The sequence below is a fragment of the Poecilia latipinna genome, unplaced genomic scaffold (assembly GCF_001443285.1).
Source record: "Poecilia latipinna isolate Pla-1442-1.1 unplaced genomic scaffold, P_latipinna-1.0 Scaffold1242, whole genome shotgun sequence".
Lineage (NCBI taxonomy): Eukaryota > Metazoa > Chordata > Actinopteri > Cyprinodontiformes > Poeciliidae > Poecilia > Poecilia latipinna.
Genome location: NW_015113858.1, coordinates 269,161 through 287,637, shown reverse-complemented (window position 1 = coordinate 287,637; position 18,477 = coordinate 269,161). Strand labels below are relative to the sequence as shown.

Genomic DNA, 18,477 nt, shown 5'->3' with positions numbered 1-18,477 from the left:
TTGAATTAGGCACGTTAAAGCAGGGAAACCTCTAAAACTCGTAGGACAGTGTGCCTTGAGGACCAGGGTTGGGAAACACTGAGATAGAGGACCAATTTCACAATACAACAAAGGGTGCTCATTTGTGGAAAGTGAGGACCTTTTCCTGGTTTGGTGCTAGGAAGAGACAAGACTTTGGGGGGAGACTGTGTAAGACATAAATGCAGTTGCTAGAATAAATACAAAGCCCTCAGTTTGCATAGAAGTACAAGTGTGTTTGTGTGATCTGTACTAAAATTATATGCTGTACAACAGTACAAATCAAGCAGTAAAAATGTGTTTAAAACATATTTAATAAATATATATATGAAAGCTGCGTTTAGACTAAATTGTATTGTTTTTTGTTTTTTTTAAATACATATAACCAAAGAGCTGTAAAAAATAAGACAAATTAAAGATATAAGACCAAAAAATTAATCATAAAACATTCATGAACTAAAGATAAAGCTTAGTGTTTATAACCTGGATCTATTTTTACTGTAAGGTGACTTACCCTTTCTTATAAACTGGTGCAATATAAATGACAACTAATTAAATAGTTATGTTTGTTTAGAACAATTACAAATGCATGGCAGTTTAATAACTAATTTTATTATAAAGATTTGTTTAATTCTGAAAACCTGATAATTGTAAGAGGAAGTAGCTTTTTGAATCGGAACTTTACTTGTCATTCATTGGTCAGCATGGGGAAAGTAACCGGATGTGACAACGCTATATTTGTAGGCTGTTTCCTAACTGAGGAAAAGCGCCTTCAGGTCTACATAAAATTAGTGCGTAACTGAGATTGTACACTCTTGACTCGGCCGTGTTCGTGAGGATTTCAGTTCTGCTTTAAACCACTGCCATCATTCACCCGGCATTTTCTTTACAGAATGTAATTAGCCTTCAATAGCAAAGCGACGCGACTTTTTCCAGCGGGGAGCTAACGTGGCTAACAGCGGAGACCTAATCTGTGTTTTTACATCGAAGGTTTTAATGTCCGTTATTTAGTGCAACGAGACTAATTACAGAGTGGACCCAGAACTACTGATCAAGGTATCAGACTCTGCTCTGCAACATCGCTTCAGCTCTACATTTCTTATCAATACACTTTTTTTGATCAGATTCTGATTTGTGTGTGATTCCAGTTTCAGGTCATGTGGCTGGAACCTTGACCCAGTTGAAGATGTGAAGCTGCAAACAAGAATTTTGAAAAGTAAAATCCAGAGTGAGCAAATGCTGACTATAACAGTACTGTAAATAATTTAAAAATGATTTCCACGTTACAGAGGTAGATTTACCTAAAGGCGCAATGAATAATGCCCCTGAATGCAGTACAATGGTGTAAATATTGGTTTGGTGTAGAAAGGTTTTCATAAACTTAATGTTCATGTATTGTGCTTCCATGTGAAAATGTTAAATGTACTGTTATTTCAATGCAAATAACAGTACATTGGTCAGTGTATTTAAATAACACTGGCTTTTTACAAAAACAGCTTCACATTTCTGGAAGGACCTCCAGCTGTGTCCTGAAGAACATTTTAGTAGGTTTCTTGTTAAGATACGCTTTACTGACAAAGAAACTTGTAGAGGTTGAAATGTTAACATCTTAAGAATTATAAATTTAACTAGCATTTAGTGATGAAGTAAGCCTCAACATGTAATTGACTTTAGTGGGGGGGGGAGGGCTTCTACCAGTTGCACATCTTTGTTGTTTTTTTAATAGATGAGATTTTAATCCAGCTATCAGTAAATGTTCAATTATCAATCCAATGTAATGAAATCTTATAAAAACTAAATAAATCTGGGCTAGGTTTCAGTTCACCTGCCAGCCTTACAACAGGGCTGAGCTGTTTCTCCAGCCTTATATATTAGCTGGTCTTATGCTGCCATCTAGTGGTTATGCAGACTTTCTGCAGCATGCTTACCTTTTTGTTTTAACATCAAATCTGGCTGTTGCCTTCCTGGGCAATGTCGCTTGAAAAGAAAAGTCTTGTTTTCATGTTTTGGATGAAGGAAAATAGCATAATACAAGGGGATGGGTTTACAGTTTGACATATCTTTGAAGAAGTATTTCTCTTACTTCCTTCTGTTAAAATTGCAAAACCTTTGTGATATTTTACTTGTAAATGAACCAGAAGTAATTCTAAATGTTCATGTGTTTGTCAGTGTTCCCTGTCCACCAGAACTTCAGTTCGGACCAGCAGACCCTAGAACTTCTCCAGATAAAGGAGGAACAAGAGGAACTGTGGATCACTCACACAAGAGGGCAGCCTACTGTGAATGGGGAAGATGATGAGAAACCTCAGTTGTCAGAGCTTCATCACATTAAAACTGAAGACAATAAAGAGACTGAAGCTTCAGCCAGCAGCTCAGCTGATCTGATGAAAACAGAACTTGATGGGGAGGAGGGTGGAGGACCAGAACCATATTTGAAATGCTGCCTTGAGTTAAAAACTGATGAAATTACTTCGGATTCTTCTGTGACTGAAGTCACTGATGATGATGATTGGCAAGGTCCTTTGTCAGGTTCTGATCCCGACATAGGATCAGAACCTGATCCTCAGTCAGAGTCTGGTAAACAGTTTGTCTCCAAGTTGTCTCTTCAGGAAGGAAAAAACTCTTCCCTCTGTCTGGTTAACCAGAAATGTCCTGGAGTCAAAGAAAATGTGGATTCCCCACCAGTCCATGGCAGTTGCAAATGGTTTTGTTGCGATGTTTGTGGAACACATTTTACCAAAAAGGGAAATCTGGAGAAACACATGATGGTTCATAAACAAGAAAAAACATTTACCTGTGAAGAATGCGGTAAAAACTTCAAACGGCATTTACAGCTTACTGTTCACCTTAAAATTCACAGAGGTGAGAAGCCGTATGGTTGTGATTTTTGCGGCAAAGGGTTTATAGTAAACAGTGCTCTGCAAGCACACAAGAGGCTCCACTTGGGAGAGAAGCCATTTGGCTGTGATGTTTGCGGCAAAACCTTTCATTTAAGGAGGATTCTGAAAATGCACATGAAGGTGCACTCAGCGGAGAAACCATTTCATTGTACACTGTGTGAAAAACGATTCAAATGTCCATATATTCTTAAAAAGCACGTGAGCCTCCACTCTGGACTGAAGCCATTTGTTTGTGGTGTTTGTAGTAAAGCATTTTCACAAGAAGAAACTCTAAAGACACACATGGTCGTTCACACTACAGAAAAACCGTTTCCGTGTGATATTTGTGGGAAAAGTTTCAAATATATGTCCTACGCTCGAAAACACAAACTGTTTCACAGTGGCGAGAGCGGGCACAGCTGTGATATTTGTGGCAAAACGTTTATTTTAAAGCCTGCGCTCAAGGCGCACATGAGGAGTCACACTGGGGAGAAACCATTCTCCTGTGAGGATTGTGGAAGACAGTTTCATGTTAAGGCAAACCTTAAACAGCACATGAGGGTCCACACGGGTGAGAGGCCATTTGCCTGTGATGTTTGTAGTAAAACATTTAGTAGAAAGACCCATCTGACAGTGCACACACGGATACACTCGGGAGAGAAACCATTTTTCTGTAACATTTGTGAAGAGAAATTTCGATTTCAGCACAATCTCAAAACACACATGAGGGTCCACACAGGAGAAAGGCCTTATGTTTGTAGCTTTTGTTGTAGAGGATTTTCGCGACAAGAGCATCTAAACAAACATGTTGCCGTTCACACAGCGGAATAAGTTTAGTTTTTGTCATTGTGGTTAGAATCTAACGGTGTGAAAATATTTCCTTAGATTGTTGGTTAAAATTGCAGGAAATGCTAACTAAAAACTTTAATTATGCAGGAAAGACTATAAATAACCGATCAGCAAAGTAAAGGGGTTTCAACAGGTGTTCATATTCATAAAGACAGCTTGACTTTGTATAAGAAGGCTTATGACAAATATAACTTAGCCATTTTTTTTATTGTACATTCTACATAGGTTGCATGTGGGCAAAAAAAAAATCTGATTTGGGTTGCATTTACCTGTTGTGTGAAATTGCCCTTGGATGGCTAAAAAGCACCTCACTGATGTTATTTCAACTACAGGGGCTAGTACTATTTATTTAGGGGTTAGAGGTCTAAACCTTTCCTCTGCTAGACAAACACTTTTTTGTTCATCTTGTTTTAATGAGTAAAGCAAGGTTAGGTTTTGTTGTTTACCTATAATTAAATTATATTCTGTTCCAGGGGTAGAAAAAAAATAGACCTTAAATACGTACATCTATTATTAACTAAAGTAACACTTAATAGCCTTCACGAGCTTAATATTTTCACAACTGCATATATTATCAGTGTGTTGTTTCAGTGTGATTTGTATGTGGGATGATTGGTGAATTGGTGCAGCTGTGTTAATCCAAGTGTAGCACCATAGATTCATCTCTACAAACTGATAAGATTTTATCCCGCTTCATAATAATGTGTCATGGTTATCATGACACACAAACCTACAGGTAATAAATTTAGTCAGTCTTCAAAATGTCGGCTTCAAAGCTAAGTCTTTTTCAGTGCATAACAAGGTGCTGTTGAAGTAATTTATTCCTTTAAATCAAATGTGTTGGAGCAGAAACATTTGAAACGTGCATAGCAGAGTGTTTCAGAGTAGGTGGAGGTTTTGCTCCTTTAAGAACATTTTACTATTTTACTACAGTTAACCAGATAGGAAACGAGTCCTTATCATTTATTCTGCATCAAGAGTCTAGAAAATCAGAGCTGTAAATATGACACACCTGTGCTCAGAATTAGCTTTATAATCTTTAAATCTGAAATGAATTTATATGAATACCAAAATATTTTTGTTCTGTATGGTAATGCAATGTCTATCTGTTTCAGTACATTAGATATAGAGAAACATGAGTGTCATTGTTAAAATTAAGTAAGCACTGTCAGAAATACTTTGAGGCTTTTCAAAGCTTATGTATCGAGTTCGATTCGAGCCTTTTCATGTCTAACTTTTTTCAAAGTGGATTCAAAGTTTGCTTCAATCTGTACAGTGATACCGACCAAACTTAAAATGGTTTAAAGTTCTGTGATAAGGCAATTTGGGTGAATTAGAGATATCATCTTGTTAATGGTGATGTACCATTTAGTTTTCTGTCAAGCTACTAAGGCTGCTTACCATAAAAGGATTTAGTAAAAAGTGTCTCACTTTGACTCATCTATTGTTTCAGATTTTAGCCACATTCTGATTTATTTACCTGTATTGTCGACGCATTGGAAAACCCCTTAAGCAAAATAAAGATTAAATTAAAGCGCCTGAAAAAAGCCCATCAGATACAAAGTAACAAAAAAAAGAAATAATAATCACAAACTTTTTAAATTGTGATTTAGAAAGGACAATATATTAAAATTGTACAGTGACATCTACTCGTGAAAATTAATATGTTGATCACAAAATCTTCTCATTTATAACCAACTAGAGTTCTAATAAATTATCTGTTTTTGTTTTTTTATGTTAACTGGGATTTTTTTGGATACAAGTCAACATCATGATATGATTTAATTTGATTACATAATTGTTTGAAGATATCCAGTTGTGCTAATGTTGTTCCATCAATTTTTTTAAAAAGATGCTGTTAAAGGGAATTGAGTCACATGTCTAATTTCTAACATATTCCTGTTCATCCTCTTTTAATAAACAATAACTCCTAAGTTTATTAATCCATGAACAATTAGTTATTTCTTCACTCTACAGCTATGCTAATACTTTAAAGCCCCGAATTCACAATGTGCAATTTTGGTATTTGGGGGCACTGACAGGACAGGTTAAGTGAGCTGAATGACGCTTTAATGAAATGGATAGAGGGCCATTTTTACACCCTGCTGTTTTCATTTAAAATGCATGAATAGAAAAAAAAAAACATAAACATCTTGATACTGTTTACTGGGTTTTTTTTTTTTTTTTTTTTTGATTAAGTTGCTGGCATAAATCCACGATATCTTGTATGTATGTTTACTTCCATTTAAACAGTGGGAAAGTCTTAAAATAAATAAATTATAGAAAAAAAGCACTCACGTTATTTTATTCTGAAAAGGTTCGCCTTTGAAAAGGGAAGTGCCCTTTCCGAAACTTGTCTTTCATTGGTCAACGAGGAGGAAGAATCCAGTTGTAACATTGTTAGCTCGAATGGCTAGGTCCCGACAGAAAAATATATTTACATTTTGTGGGGAAAAAACAAACAAACAAACAAACAAACAAAAAAAAACACGTCTGTTGATTATTTTTGAGACAAGGTTACAGCCTTTGTGAGGATATATCAACTGCACATGTCTTCTGGGTTTTGGTTAACACTATTTACGGTCCGAATTCAGCAATGTAATTAGCGTTTATTAGCAAACTGAATGGAACGTGAGCCACCGTGGAGCTAAAGCAGCTAACAGTAGAGTCTTAATCAGTGTTTCCAACAAGGGTTATGGTGGCCCAGCTGAGGACCGAGAGACTGAGGAAAGTTACAGAGTGAACGCAGAACTACTGATACTGACCAAGGTATCAGGCTCTCTGCACTGTAGTATCTCTGCTACACTTTACATTTTATGTTAATACACTTTATATTGTCGTATGCTGATTTGTGTCTGATTCCAGTTCCAGACAGCAGAAAACAGAAGATTCCGATTATAAGACTGAAACCTTGAATGAGTAAAACGTGTAGACGAGGATTGTGAAAAGGAGAATCCAAGGTGGAGCGAGGATGACTGAGATGATGAAGGTTGAAGCAGATGAACCTGGAGGGTTCAGCTTGGAGCCCCCCGTACCTGCAGCATCTACATCAGAACCGGAGGAAATACAAGACAGCAAAGATCTCAGTAAGTGACACATTGGTTTGTCTGTATTGGAGTAAATTACCTGTCTGGAAGTTCAAAGGGTCTGTTTGTTTCTTTTCAGCAGAAGAAAGGTATGACACATCAATTCACTGATTTATTCTAAGCATTTGTTCAGTTCTTGGATGGGTGTGTGATCATCTGGTAACATTGTAATTCAGAGCTGTGCATGATCTGCATATTTGTTGCAACTGATGTTATTGTTGTAACTTGAGCTAGCAGGAAGATGCTTTCCCCCAGAAAACTCCCTAAGCCCGGTGGTAGGAGCGCTAGAGCATTCATCCAGTGACCTACCGTGATTTTGTGATAGAAAATGTTTAAATTTGACAGAAATTTTGAAAATATGACTAGGTAATTATGTTTTATTGGACTACTTAAACACCAACCATTAAGTCTTCAAAAAAAAGGGGCTAACATAAAACAAAAAATACAATTAAATTAAATATTAATTTTTTGCACTTGAGTTGTTTCATGCTAATTATCTAAAATTCTTTATTTTTTATATATGTCTTGTCATTTTATTTGCTGAAGTTGTAGCATCTATACTAGTAAATACAGACAGTGGTTCTGGTGAATAAAAAAGACACCTAACTCCAGTCTCCCTGTGTGTTCACATACTGACCATACTATGTAGCCATTGTGCTTCCACCAAAGAGACTCTTAAACCCATCTTTGCTATCACTATTAATGGTTTACAGAAAAACCTAGAGTAAATAAACAAACAATGGTTAGCACAGTGGGAGTACAAGTAAAGCCTGGTGGCCTGCCAGGCTTACAATATACTTTGGGAAACCCTGTGTCTGTTAGGGATAGGGGTTGTTCTGATGATAAATATTCTCTCATAAAACAGTTGCATTTATGTTTAGCTTGCTGATATATCAGTCAGTTTAAGTCTACAGTTTTAATTGAATAAATTAGAAAAAATAAACATTCTCAGAATTTAAGTAAGCAAAAGCTTTTTTTTTATTATTTTGAAAAATAAAGTTAATAGATTTTTGACATTTTCATCAACCATTAATGTTTGTATGTCTGTCAGCTTTACCTGTCTATCAGACAATGACGATTAAAGGAGAGGTTCCCGGTGATTGGAGCTCCAATTTGGACCAACAAAATCCACAATCCCTCTGCATAAAGAATGAAGAAGAAGAACTGTGGATCAGTAAGGAGGAAGAGCAGCTTACTGTGAAGACTGAAAATGAAGAAAAGCCTCTGTTATCAGAGCTTCATCACATTGAAACTGAATATTTTAGAGAGGCAGAAGCCAAACAAATGGAAATACAATCTGAAGATGAGGACTGTGTAAGACCAGAATCAGACAAGAATCCAGAATGTTCCTCTGGAGAAAACAAAATAACAGTTCACAAAAGAGGTAAACGACTCAAACTGTGTTCCAAATCTATGGCTCACATTGAAATCCATGGCGGAGAGAAACCATTTGGTTGCAGTATATGTGGCAAAAGATTTAAAAGTAAGAATCATGTTAGATTACACGTCATGACTCACACTGGAAACAGAGAACATAGCTGTGATCTATGTGGTAAAGGATTTCTAGTGAAGAGTCTTCTTCACACTCACATGAGACTCCACACTGGAGAAAGACCATTTGCTTGTGATGACTGTGGTAAACGATTTCGAGCAAAGACAAACCTTAAAACTCACATGAAGGTCCATTCTAGAGACAAGCCTTTTTCTTGTGATGTTTGTGGAACAAAATTTAAAAGAAAAGAAACACTTAAGAAACACATTTGGATCCACACCACAGAGAAACCCTTTGTCTGTAATGTTTGCACAAGAGGATTTTCACGACAAAAGAGTCTGAAAAGTCACATGTATCTTCACACAGGCGAGAAACCGTTTATTTGTAGTATTTGTAGTAAAGGATTTGCAGTGCAGGAGAATCTAAAGAGTCACATGTGCGTTCACACTGGTGAGAAACCATTTATTTGTGATGTTTGCAGTAAAGGATTTCATAGACATGGAGATCTAAAGAGACACATGCGTGTTCATACAGGAGAGAAGCCGTTTATTTGTACAGTCTGCAGTAAAGGATTTTCACAACAAATTCACTTAAAGAGCCACATGCTTGTTCACACTGGAGAGAAGCTATTTATTTGTAGTTTTTGCAGTAAAGGATTTTCACAGCCAGAAACTTTAAAGAGACACATGCGTGTTCATACAGGAGAGAAAGAGTTTATTTGTAATGTTTGTAGTAAAGGATTTTCACTAAAACAACATCTTAAGAACCACATGGAGGTTCACACCGCACCATTTAGGTGTAGCGATTGTGGGAAACGTTTTGTTAGGGAAATCCAGTTACAGCGACATGTGAGACTCCACTCAGATGAGAGACCTTTTGGTTGTGATGTCTGTAAGAGCAGATTCAACCAAAAGTGTCAACTTGAAAACCACATGAGAGTCCATTCAGGAGAGAAACCGTTTGTGTGTGAGGTTTGCAGCAAAGCGTTTTCACAGCAAGGAAATCTGAAGAAACACATGGGTGTTCATGAGGGCTGTAATTAAGTATTTTAACATTTGACTAGTCTGCCAATGTTTAATATAGATATTAAATATATAATAATATGGATAATAATATCCATTTGCAGAAAGTGCAAATGGATAGTACTAGCTACTATTTGTAGCCTCTAATTTTTCTCCTAATGCCTCTACTTTATTGTATACATTTTTATATTGTATTCCTACAAATACAATATTTTAGGATCTCCATGTTGACAGTTAAGTTTTATTTATATTGTATGATTAAACTGCAACTTGTCCCCATTTGATTAAAGGATTTTCTTTGTATTTGGTCTTACAAATATATTTCAGTGAGTAAGAAAAGCCATTTTCAATAAGTTGGAATATGGCTTCCAATGAGGCTTGTTTGTGAGATTTAAGTACATTTTGTATTAAACACAGATTTTATTAAGCCTACTTTCTGTATGAAAAATGTGTTTTAATTAGTCTGATGTATTATTCTAATCCTAAATGTCAGGTTTTCATTAGCTGTAAGTGGAAAATCATCATAGTTAACAAAAACGAAGGCTTGACAACAGTCTGTAGTTATGGGTTTCACTTGTAATATTGAGTTACTAACATAAATTAACTTTTCAATAATTGAAATTTATTGAACGTCTCTAAGTAAAAAATANAGGAAATAAAACAAAACTAAACTCTTAAAGTGAATTTCTGTATGAAGCAAAAATAAATGTTTTATTTACATTACATGAACATTCTGACAAGGTTGTGCTTTAACCTTGTATTGTTTCAACTTATGACTTAGTAATTATTTATTGGTAATGTATTATTTTCCACATTTGAACAATATAACAACATTTCATGTTCTTACAAAATAAAACGTGCAAGATCTGAAAATGTATTGTGCCTCTCTTCTATTTGACCTTCATAAACTTATGGGGACCCGACTTCAGGATCCTGTTCAGTCATCTATATTTTATACAGTTTATGGTCAGCACCTGTCAGGAATTTATGAGAGCTTCTAGGAGATTCCATTAGCTGAAAGAGGCATCAGGGAAACTGAGGGCTGTAGAGATAAATGCCACAGTCTGACCCAGGAGTCTTTCTACTATCACGAGCCAAACACAACTAATACTCAGCTACTTAATTTCATAGTTGCGAGATAATACTGATGGCTTGTTATAAACAAGCGGTGTCCAATAGTTTATTAAGAAAACAGTCATTACTTGCAGCTAATTGTTTAATAATTGTTAAATAGCTTATAAAACAAAATATTGCTACTGATTTTTTGCAGTATAACTTTACAAACGGCACCCTATTTAAATCACTATATACATTAGAATGTATCACTATATACATTAGAATGTATATAGTGATTTAAAAAGTGTAATAGCGCAACACTTACCTTTTTCAAAAATATCTTTATTTTCTGCGTACGTTTTATTCGGAAAAACCAATAAAAGGAAGTAGTTTTTCGAAATGGCACTTTACTTGCCATTCATTGGTCAGTGAGGAGGATGTCACCGGATGTATCAATGTAGCTTGACTGGCTAAGTCCCGAAACGGAAAACCTCTTAAGTGGTTATGTAAAATCACAATTGTTGATGTCTCTGATCTACTATTTATCAGTCGCAGTGATTACATCGCTCCCATATAATTGTTCTAAACCGATGTGATATTTATAGCCGACTTTATGTACAGAATGCCATTAGCCTTCAATAGCAAAGTGGAAGCTAACAACAGAGACGGATGATGCCATTTACGATGTTGAAGCTTTTTAAATGTTTGTAGTTTAATGCTACAAGACGAGTCTATGCTCCACCCTCTGAGGATGACCACTTCGTCCGTGGACACCTCCTCTGTCCTTTTCAGCTGAGGACCGAGAGACTTGTGACACCCACAGTGGAGCCAGAGCTACTGACCAAGGTATCAGACTCTCTGCTCTGCAGCATCGATTGAAATCTGCTACTGGTTGCATGTTTTATCAATACACCTTATCTGATCAGATCTTGATTTGTGTCCGATTCCTATTTCAGACAACAGAAAAACAGAAGATCTAGATGATATGGCTGATACCTTGATTTAGTAGAACGTGGGAAGGTTGAAGACAAGGATTGTGAAAAAGGAGAATCCCAGGTGGAGCGAGGATGTCTGAGATAATGAAGGTTGAAACAGATGAGCCTGGAAGGTTCGGCTCGGAGCCCTTCATATCTGCAGCATCCACATCAGAAGAGGAGGAGGAGACACAAGACAACAAAGAGTTCAGTAAGTCACACACTTTTGTTTGTCTCGATTGGAGCAAGTTACATCTGGCTGCTTTAAAACGAATGTTCAATTGTGGAAAAGCATATTTGTTTATAAATGAACTCTATGTCTGTACATAAATGCCCCTGCAGTAGTTGCAACGCACTGGATAGGTTAGCAGTCAGTCACAAGCTTTTACATGTAATACAAGAAATGTATATTTTTAATCAGTTTATAACAGTAGTCTCGAGTGTAATATATATGCTGAAGACAAGCAAAAACTCCTCACAGAAGTGATAAAACGTTAAATACTTTTGAAAATACTTTTGACCAGATATAATACCATCTCACGCATATGCTGACTGATGATGATGCACCAAAGAAAAATGAATAACAGGCAAGCAGGAAAAAGTCAAAAGACAATTCTTGACTGGAGGTCAGAGCAGTAGGGAGAAGCAGCAGAGAAAAGTCTCACTTGACTAGTTGCATTGGTGCAACCTCAGATATTGTTTAGGTGCACTACTGAGAAATCAGTTCGCATTTGCGACCAAATTGGTTGGACTCTAGTCTAGACCTCACTTAGCCAGAGGTGGCATTTAGAAAATATGTGTCCACAGCCATTTTTTGACATGGATTTTATTTATTTAAGTTATATCAGATTGTCATTGATTTTTCATGTATCTTTCAATGTTCTCAGTTCATCAGATGTTGGTGATTAAAGTGGTTCCTGATGACTGGAGTCCCAGTTCGGACCAACCCAACCCAGAGTTCCCCTGCATAAAAGAGGAAGAGGAGGAACTGAGTGTCAGTCAAGAAGAAGAGAAACTTACTATGAAGAGTAAAGATGAAAAGAAACCCCAGTTATCAGAGGTTCATCAGATCAAAACTGAAGACATTGTGGAGACTGAGGCTCATGACAGCAGCTCAGCTGAAGAGCTAAAAACGGCCTCTTATGAAGACAACTGTGGTGAACCAGAAAGAGACGACGTCACAGATCCAGTGTGTTCTTACCAGTATTGTAAGATGACGGTTCACAGAAGTGATAAAATGTCCAAATTTATGGCTCAGACAGGATCGCACGCTGGAGAAAAGCCCTTTGGTTGCAATGTTTGTGGCAAACGATTCAAGCATAAGGCCAATTTTAAACGCCATATGAAAATTCACATTGAAAACAGAGAACATAACTGTGAACTTTGTGGCAAAGAATTTAAAGCTAAGCATTTCCTTCAAACGCACATGAGGCTTCACACTGGAGAGAGGCCGTTTGCATGCGACGACTGCGGGAGAAGGTTTCACGCTAAGGCAGTTCTTAAAAGTCACCTGGAGGTCCACTCTGGAGAAAGGGCTTTTTCCTGTGACATTTGTGGTTCGAGATATAAAAGGAAGGAAACTCTTAAGAAGCACATGTGGGTCCACACGGCAGAGAGACCCTTTGTTTGTAGTGTGTGCAGTAAAGGATTTTATCATCAAAACAGTCTAAGGATTCACATGAACGCCCACACAGGACAGAGACGGTTCATATGCAGCGTTTGCAGCAAAGGATTTGCGGAACAAGAGACTCTGAAGAGACACATGCGCGTTCACACGGGAGAGAAGCCGTTTATTTGTGGCTTCTGCTGTAAAGGATTTTCGCAGCAAATTCATTTGAAGAGACACATGCATGTTCACACTGGAGAGAAGCAGTTCATTTGCAGCGTTTGCAGCAAAGAGTTTTCTCAACAGCACCATCTGAAAAACCACATGGAAGTTCATGCCGCATCATTTAGCTGCAGTGATTGCAGTAAGCGTTTTGTGAAGGAAATCCAGTTGCAACGACATGCCAGAGTCCACACGGAGGAGAGGCCGTTTGGTTGTGATGTCTGTAGGAGCAGGTTTAATCAAAAGTGTCAGCTTGAAAATCACATGCGAGTGCATTCAGGAGAGAAGCCGTTTGTTTGTGATGTTTGCAGTAAAGGGTTTTCCCAACAAGGAAATCTGAAACGACATATGGTCGTTCACAAGGTCTGCAGCCAATGATTATTTTGATAGTTGAGCAACATGCCAATAATTTTCAAGTTTTCACCAACTACCTTTATTTTGCAACTTATCAATGCTCCATTGCCTCTGAATTTATAAAAAAAAAAAAAAAAACTAAAATGGACTTGTGAATCCCTACTTTGCTTTGATCAGCTGTAGGTCAAAATCTTAAACTTAAAAAACAAGTCAGAACTGATTTTTTTTTTACAGCAAAAAGATGAAAAAAGTAAAATGGGTTACTTTCAACAACACTTTTTACTATGACTGCCAATGACAATATTTCTCCTTCCTGTACAGTAGTCTAATTTAATATATCACTGTTTATGTACCTCGGAATAACATGTAAACAAAGATTTGCACTTAAAAGTACAAATGGTATGTATTTCTATCACTCCATCATTACAAAGAAATTACGTATTCCCACATAAAAAGCCAGAGTTCTCAGAATCTCAAATATTAAGAGATAGAGCTAGAAAATCCAAATAGACTCTGATATCATCATGAGTAAAATGCCTAAGGCAAAACCATTAATCTCTTTAATACCCTCTGTGGCTGTTGTCTTGTATTTTATGTTCACTGGACTTGAGACGATTCTTGTCCGTGATTGGTGGAGGCAGAAGGCAAATTTGTGACCTGAGAAGAGGATTACTTTATGATGGACCAAATATATGTAAATAGTTTTTATACTGGTTTATGATCAATTCACAAGCTATGATAACCATCCCTCTGTTCAGGTGGAAATTGATGCATTTTTTGTTTTTTTTGTTGTTTTTTTTTTTTGCTACAACCTGTTACCATGCATCTTTCTTTTGAAAAGATGAAATGAAACATTGTACGCTGTGTCTATAAATAAAAAGGTTTAAAGTGATTCATTCTCTGTTCTTATAAACCAGACAGAAACCAGAAAAGTCCCTTTGGTTAAATAGCCGTGGTATAACTGTAAGCAGACTGTTGAGCGAATTGCCCTTTTTAGACAGAAGGGTCGATGGTGCAATATTTGCAGCCTTACTTCAGTCGGCTAACACTCTACACCATTAAATTGGGAGGAAATTGTACTGATTTGGTCAGCTATACAAAGTGCGCATTAACACATGCAAGCACATCATTAAGTCAATGCATTCGTGAGAGTTTTAAAAAAATCTCCATTGGCTCCTCAGTATGTGGGTGTCATTTCTCCAACCTCTCCTTACTCGTGGACCTCAAGCTGTTTTGGTTTGGCATTAAAACTCATTATCTAAATGCTCATCTTTTATCCACCATGTTCGCTTGAAAATGATTAGCAAGTGACTACAGGTGAAAATGACATTATGTGTGTGCAAACATGGTCAGAGACACAAACTTGTAATTTTGCAGACTGCAGCCAGGGAACCTGCTGATAAACACAAATTTATTTATTTTTTTAATTTTAGAAAAATAATGATAATTTTATTGCCAAAACTATTAATGTTGAGATATTAAAAGCTGTTTGTATGCCAGTAGTCATGGCAATACTAGTTTTTGCCTATAGAATCAAAGGTTTATTAAAATTCAAACTACCTTATCAATTAAAAACTACATCTTGTTAAAAATACGTTATTAATGTATTTTGACTCTGAAAACAAATTATATAGTAATTAATATATTTGGAAAAATTATAAACGGAATAAACAAGTGTCTAATATTAGTGAGTTCCTTCACAGTAAAATTGTTTTAATTTGGAAAGTTAATAATTGAAAGAGGACATAGTTTCTTTAGTCAGAACTTTACTTGAAATTCATTGGTCAGTTAGCAGCCAGTAGCCGGAAGTAGCGATGTTAGCCTGACTGGCTAATCTTACTATACCCCGATAAACAAAAAAAAACAAACAAACAAAAAAAAATCTTAATGTTTGTGTAAGAACAGGTGTGTGTTGTGTATTTGATATTCTAGTCTTCGCGATGACGTCACAACTACATGCTTGCAGTAGCGTATTTAAGGCTTAATAAACAGAGTGAATGAGTGGTTGGTCGACCGTTAGCAACTATGTAGCTAAAGCAGCTAACAGCAGAAACTTAATCAGTATTTCTGACCTTGACGCTTTTAAAAGTTTGTGCTTGGAGGCTACAGGACACGTCAGTCTGTACGTCTGAGGCCACCCCTTCTGACCTTGTTGTCCAGCTGGGGACCGAGAGACTGGAGACAGTAACAGAGTGGACACATAAATACTGACCAAGGTATTAGACTCTACACTTTATTTGATCAGATGCCGAATTGTGTCTGATTCTAATTTCAGTCAGAGGAAGATATCTGACCGAAACCTATATATTATAGAACATATGAAGGTTGGAGACAAGGACAGTGGAAAGGGAAAGTCAAGAGGAGTGATGATGTCTGAGGTGATGAAGGTTGAAGCAGATGAACTTGGAGGGCTCAGGTTGGAGCCCCCCATACCTGCAGCATCCACATCAGAACTGGAGCAGACTGAAGACAACAAGGATCTCAGTAAGTCACACACATTGGTGTGTCTGAGGGAGAAAAGTACGTACGCAGAACGCACGTAAAAAAGATGAGTGTACCACCTTCTAAATGACAGAACAATGTCCTATTAAGATTGTATTGGATATAGAATAAACCCAGGTGCGTGAAACTGCAAGGTCCTCATCGACCCATCTGACAATGTATGCATTTTTGGGATAACAGTTACAGGGTCCAAAGCTGATCCATTTTTCTCCTAAAGCCAGAAAGAAAAAGAGCTTTATGGTATTTGAACAAACACTTCAGGTGGCAAACACTATCAAAATAACTCATGCATTTTTGGGGGTTCACTGATCAGTCGACATTGTTTCTTTGATTATGGGTGATCAGCAATCAGCCGAAACATGTGAAACTGAATTTATTTACTGATCTTATTTACCTCTCCCATTGGAGAGGACTGACTGACCAGAAAACTGCAATTGATGCACCACTAGTATTTTTATTTTCATCTTTTAATATTTTCTTGTGTGTGATGTTTCGTAATTTATATTTGGTGCTTGTTTACATCATTGCTAGGGTTGCTGTCCTTTTGGCTGACACGAGTAAATGTATATTTAGTTTACTTATGATTGTTTTTTTTTACTTTAAAAAAAAACTTAAGCATTAAATAAGTTATAAATGTTTAGTAGATTTTGTTTTGTGTATTAAATTTAATTGTTTTACTTTTATGATTTAGAGGTAATTATAAATTTCTTTCTGTATTTAAATTATTTCAGATGTTCACATAATGGAAGCCAAAGAGGAGGTTCCCTGTGACTGGAGCTCTAGTTTGAACCGGCAGAACTCAAACACCCCCCAAATAAAGGAGGAAGAGGAGGAACTAAGGATCTGTTTGAAGGAAGAGCAGCTTACTGTGAAAAGTGAAGATGAAGAGAAACAAGTCATTGCGCAGATCAAAACTGAAGAAGAAAGTAAGACAGATGGTGCAACCTGCAGCACAGCAGAGAAGAGAAAATCAGACCTTGATGGAGAGCACTGTGGAGGACCAGAACCAGACAGGAACCCAAATCCAGCATGCTTTTCTCAACAAAGTGAGATGACAATTCACAAAATGGGCCAAAGTTCTCAATTGTGCTCTAAACCTGCTGCTCAGAGTGGAGTCCAATCAGGAGAAAAGCCGTTTAGTTGCAGTATTTGCGGCAAAAGTTTCAAAAATAAAAAATGTGTTAGACTGCACATGATGGTCCATGTACAAAGCAGGAACCACAGATGTGACCTTTGTGGAAAATGTTTTAAAAGAAACAGTTGCCTTCAGGAACACATTAGAGTCCACACTGGAGAGAAACCATTTGCCTGTGATGACTGTGGTAGAAGGTTCCACGCAAAAACAATTCTTAGAGATCACCTAAAGGTTCATTCGGGAGAAAAACCTTTTTCCTGTGACATTTGCGGTGCAAGATTTAAAAGAAATGTCTGTCTTACGAAGCACTCAAAGATCCACGCTGCAGAGAGACCGTTTGTCTGTAGCCTTTGCAGTAAAGAGTTTGTACACGAAAATAATTTCACGAGACACATGCGCGTTCACACAGGAGAGAAACCGTTCATTTGTGGCTTTTGTAGTAAAGGATTTCCGCTACAAACTCGTCTTAACAGTCACATGCGCGTTCACACAGGAGAGAGACCCTACAGTTGCAGCGTATGCAGTAGAGCATTTTCATTTCAAGAGACCCTAAAGCGACACATGTCTGTCCATACCGGAGAGAAACCATACACCTGCAGTGTTTGCAGTAGAAGCTTTTCACATAGTGATACTCTAAAAACCCACATGCGTGTTCACACTGGTGAGAAGCCATTCGTTTGTAGTGTTTGTAGTAGGGGATTTTCACAACAGCGATACCTTAATGGACACGAGTGTTCACTCGACATAGAGGCTGTTTAATTTCAGTGTTTGTAGTTGAGGATTTTCACGACAAGCAGGTCTAAGAAATTGATGATTGTATTTTAAGGTGTTGGAAGGAGACACAGATCAAGCAGCAGCAGATCTCCACTCAACAGAGAAGTTTGTACCAGCAGATTTTACTAAAAGCTCCTTCAGCTTTGTCTTTTTTTTTTTTTTAATTTCCAGTTGGAAAGACAGGAATTAAATAATAATTCCAACTAGGAAAGTTGGAGCTCACCATGCAACTCCATGTTTTCCATCAGTTGTACGCGCATGTGTAGAATCTAGTGAAAGTTGTTAAAATAGACTATTATCACTTAACAATGTGTCTCATTTAATCAGTGGTGCTCGCAGAGCTGCAGAATATTTACCTAACATGTTTTTGTCTGTTTCAGTGTATAAAATATGGAGAGAGATATATTCTAACCACCTTATCCTTTTAGTCGGCACCAATACAAATGGCAAATCTCAGTTTTCCAGCTTTTTTTTTTTTTTCCTGAGTATATCTTAGCTTTATTTGCTT

At 37.0% G+C, this 18,477-nt stretch overlaps 3 protein-coding genes across 12 annotated transcripts in view; all 3 read left to right on the top strand.

Moving 5' to 3' along the window:
* The first annotated feature begins 723 nt into the window (after positions 1-723).
* Positions 724-18,477, top strand: part of LOC106960898 (gastrula zinc finger protein XlCGF57.1-like) — a 26,665-nt gene continuing 8,911 nt past the window's right edge. The window contains exons 1-4 of one of the 9 annotated variants that reach the window (XM_015054276.1): positions 724-913; positions 1,009-1,074; positions 1,173-1,246; positions 2,188-3,866. In XM_015054276.1, the coding sequence (XP_014909762.1) occupies position 1,246; positions 2,188-3,728 (1,542 nt within the window). In that variant the 5' untranslated portion in view covers positions 724-913; positions 1,009-1,074; positions 1,173-1,245 and the 3' untranslated portion in view covers positions 3,729-3,866. The other 8 variants (XM_015054273.1, XM_015054275.1, XM_015054274.1 and 5 more) reach the window with 8 other exon arrangements.
* Positions 8,108-18,477, top strand: part of LOC106960907 (gastrula zinc finger protein XlCGF57.1-like) — a 15,795-nt gene continuing 5,425 nt past the window's right edge. The window contains exon 1 of one of the 2 annotated variants that reach the window (XM_015054296.1): positions 8,108-9,295. In XM_015054296.1, coding sequence (XP_014909782.1) covers positions 8,117-9,295 — 1,179 coding nt within the window. In that variant the 5' untranslated portion in view covers positions 8,108-8,116. Of the gene's footprint in view, positions 11,249-18,477 lie in introns of those variants that run through there. The other variant, XM_015054295.1, reaches the window with a different exon arrangement.
* LOC106960902 (gastrula zinc finger protein XlCGF57.1-like) lies at positions 11,445-13,983 on the top strand. The gene is made up of 2 exons (XM_015054288.1): positions 11,445-11,587; positions 12,264-13,983. Exons 1-2 carry the CDS (start codon positions 11,470-11,472, stop codon positions 13,580-13,582), a joined length of 1,437 nt encoding a protein of 478 aa, XP_014909774.1. The 5' UTR covers positions 11,445-11,469; the 3' UTR covers positions 13,583-13,983.